A 3,725-nucleotide genomic window follows, 5' to 3' on the forward strand; every position below is an offset into this window, starting at 1 on the left:
CCCGCGCCGGCCCCGGTTCGGTGCGTGGGGTTGGCAGGGGAGCTTGGTTGTTACGTCGTCACTCTGCTGACATAAAATTGTCCCGACGTGACTTGTTGGTGCCGGTTTCCCCCGAGCCGGCGCTGGGGCTGTTGCTGTGCAGCCTGTGGGCAGATCCGCGCTTGGGCACCCGGTGCCCCCGCGGCCTGCAGAGCTCCGGTTTATCGCAGAGGAGCTGCTGCCCCTCACAACTTGGCGTCATTCTCGGGCTTACTGAGGGCATTGCTCAAAACAGCAAACATTGCCACCGCGCTCTGCGGTTGATGTGCCAGTTCTGACAGAAAACGAGCAATACCCGTCCTCTGAGCGATCCGCTCAGCAGGAGCTCTGATATCAGCGTCTGGAGATGCAGCTTTGCCCGCCTGTCCTGCTCGTGCAGAAGGCAGTTGTGTTTATTTCCCATGACTTACAGCTGGTACTTGCGTGTTCACTGGTGGCTGTGTCTTTATCCTCCACCCTGAAGGGGAGAAGCTCCCTGCGAGCAGCCTGTCCCATTAGCTCTTGGGGTGTCTGGGAAGATGGAAGTTACACTGAGCACAGCAAGTGGTTCCCTCAGGGGAGTTGGCATCAAACAGCAGGCGGGTCACTGGAGCGTCGCGGCGTGTGTTTTACACAATCCTTGCCACAAGAATCCCCGGTTGACCATTTAGGATTCTTTTAAGCATTGTGAAATAGCCTTTCTTTTCTGTGATTGCAAACGGACAGGATTTTTTTTTCTCGTTTGTTTAAGGTAACCCTTTCCGTTAAGCTGCAGCTTTTGGAATTCTCTGAGGAAATTGTAATCTTGGCTGGCATTTTAAAAAATCTACTCACAATTACTGGGAAAAAAAGCTTGAATTGTGTTTTCCTTTAAGGACAAGAAACAAGGAAATACTCTTTTATTTAAAATTGCAGTTAAAAGACACTTATATTTTCATTTTTCTAGGATATGACTGAGGTTAATCTTTTTAATGTGTTACACTTTAAGCAAGGCAGAGCAAAATCAGAGCAGCAAAGTTATCTTTGACATTATTCCTCAAAAAATTTCTAGTTCATGATTTTTTTTAATAATGATTTGCATCCTGGTCTGCATCAGGAATAGTGTGACCAGCAGGCGAGGCTGCACTTCGAGCACTGTGTGCAGTTTTGGGCACTGCAGGATAGGAAGGACATCGAGGTGCTGGAGAGGGTGCAGAGAAGAGCAGCTAAGCTGATGAGGGGTCTGGAGAACAGGTCTGATGAGGAGAGGCTGAGGGAGCTGGGGCTGTTCAGCCTGGAGAAGAGGAGGCTGAAGGGAGACCTCGTTGCTCTCTACAACTATCTGAAAGGAGATTGTAGTGAGGTGGGTGTTGGCCTCTTCTCCCTGCTGGTTAGCTATGGGACAAGAGGAAATGGGGTCAAGTTGCACCAGGGGAGGTTCACATTGGATATTAGGAAAAATTTCTTCACAGAAGGGGTGGTGAGACATTGGAACAGGCTGTCCAGGGAGCTGGTGGAGGCACAATCCCTGGAGATGTTAAAAAAACCAACAGTGGTGTTTTAGGAAATGGTTTAGTAGTTAGGGCTTGTAGGGTAGATGGTTGGACTTGAAGATCTTGAATGTCTTTTCCAACCTTGATGATGCTGTGATTCTGATTTCTCCTTCAAGAGCAAGAATGGGAGAACAAATTTTCTGTGGCCGTTATTAATCATACAGCTGAATGCAATTTTGGATTAGTACAGCTCTTAGTCTAGTATAAGACTGCATAGGTTCTGCATAGAATAAGATGTTCACCTGTCACTTGAGAAGAGAGATGGATTTAAGCAGGCAGCACAGAAGTTCCCTGTACCAATAAAATGGGAGCCTGCTGTGAGTAAAAAGGAAAATATTTCCAGCATGCCTCCACGTTTCTATGTTTTTCGTGCTCTCTGACAGGCCCACCTTGGTCTTCATATGACTTAGTGAGATTACTGCTGAGCTCTGGGAGTTTAATTTTCTTGCCAGATAGGAGAGGACCAACATAGGAGAGTGATTCCTTAGCTCTTGGAACCTAGATAGATTCCAGCCTCGACACAGACTGAGAAGAAGGTGGAAAGGATGCTTTTGTCATTGTCTTCACTCTGAATATTTTTACTCTTGTAAATTGTTATTTTTTTCAAGTATAATGTGTTATTTATAGCAAAAATGTATTGAGCACTCTGTTTTAGTTGATGACATTGTGGTATATTGCCTACCTAATATTAATCAGAAGAAAACTGATTATTCATTTACCTGATAACATGTATTTCTGAAGTTCTGTAAACAAATACCTGCCTTGTAAAAATGAATTAATAATAATTATCTTTTAAACCCAGGTGCTGCCTTGTGGTAATCAGCAGTATAACATGAATAACGCCAGGCACCAGTCTCTGTTCTTTGCCAGTCTGCCAGAGCTACAAAAACTCTGTGCCACTACAGTAACACTGAGTCCTCAGATACCAGAAGCTGAGATGAGGAGTACACAGATAAAGATTTGCAGGTAAAGAATTTTGAGTGTTATTATTTTCAGAAGCTGTTGGTGGTTGTTATTCAACTATATCATTAGCAGTGCTAGAATTAACTGTAATAAAATCAGCAAAATTCTTATCAGTGTATAAAATTGTTCAAATTAGTGATTTTTTTTGTGGAGGACTTGCTGGCTATTGGAAAAGAAACCTACATTTCTATTACATTTTAAATGTCATCAGGTAAAACTAACAAGGCCACCTACTTGGAATTACTAACAAGTTAAAATTAATTGGTGTTCACATGCAAAGTTGGAACGCTTAAAGTACATCTTCTAGGCTATTCTATTGCTTTAAGTAGGTTGAGACTGAGTGGAATGAACACTTGGAAAGCATACATATGTTACTTACAAACAAGCATTATGCCATTCCTTTTAGTAAGGAAGGGAAGAAATGAGAAATTCTGCCAAAAGAGACACTTTTGGAGAGTTCTGTTTATGTGCCAAAGACCTGTACTCTGTCTTAGATACTGTAGGTGAGTTAAGAGCAAGTACCTTGGACTAGTCCAATATATTATACTGAACCACTGGAAGACAATTAAAAATGCGATGTGTTTTGTTTGCAGAAGATGAGGAAAATAAATTTATGCTGAGAAAATCAAGTACAGAAAATTATTTTTTAACTTCTGTTTTGGTTTTTTTGTTTGCTTTATTATAGACAATTATTATTCCTGCATCGAGACATCCTTTCTGCACCTGTTATTGGAGCACTAAATCGAATTTCAGTTGTAATGGCGGTCAGTATCACTGTAAATAAGTATGTGTAGTTACATATTGTCATGGATAAGAGGAATGCACCTCATTCAAAAGAGAGAAGCAGCAAGTATCTTTGACTGAGGTGAAATAATAATTTGACAGAGTTCAAGAAACTTTATGGTAAGGTTCACCTAATTCATTACTGCTTGGAAGAAACATACAAAGAAAACTTGATTTAGAATGATTTGTAGAGTGATGGGAGGTGCGAAGATCAGAGGACCCTCCTGTTGAGTCACAAGGTTCAGAGTGGACCCCTACAGCTACCAGCTGTCAGGATGTTTCTGCGACTTCCCCCCCAATGAGGAGAGGTTTGTGAAGGATCCCGAGGGTCACACGTGGCTCTCGCCTCTCTCAGAGGAGCGGCCGCTGCGGGACCGTCTCTTAGAGGGTAGGTCAGAGTGCCCTCTCACCACGCTCACTAATTGTTAC

The 3,725-nt window shown here is 43.0% G+C and overlaps 1 protein-coding gene across 1 annotated transcript in view; it reads left to right on the forward strand.

Moving 5' to 3' along the window:
- Positions 1-2,382: 2,382 nt before the first annotated feature.
- LOC104398693 (chromosome unknown open reading frame, human C18orf63) overlaps positions 2,383-3,725 on the forward strand; it is a 22,761-nt gene continuing 21,418 nt past the window's right edge. Inside the window, 2 exon segments of the mRNA XM_010008830.1 lie at positions 2,383-2,516; positions 3,199-3,277. Coding sequence (XP_010007132.1) covers positions 2,383-2,516; positions 3,199-3,277 — 213 coding nt within the window.

This window comes from Chaetura pelagica, unplaced genomic scaffold, assembly GCF_000747805.2.
Source record: "Chaetura pelagica isolate M959 unplaced genomic scaffold, ChaPel_1.0 scaffold312, whole genome shotgun sequence".
Classification (NCBI taxonomy): domain Eukaryota; kingdom Metazoa; phylum Chordata; class Aves; order Apodiformes; family Apodidae; genus Chaetura; species Chaetura pelagica.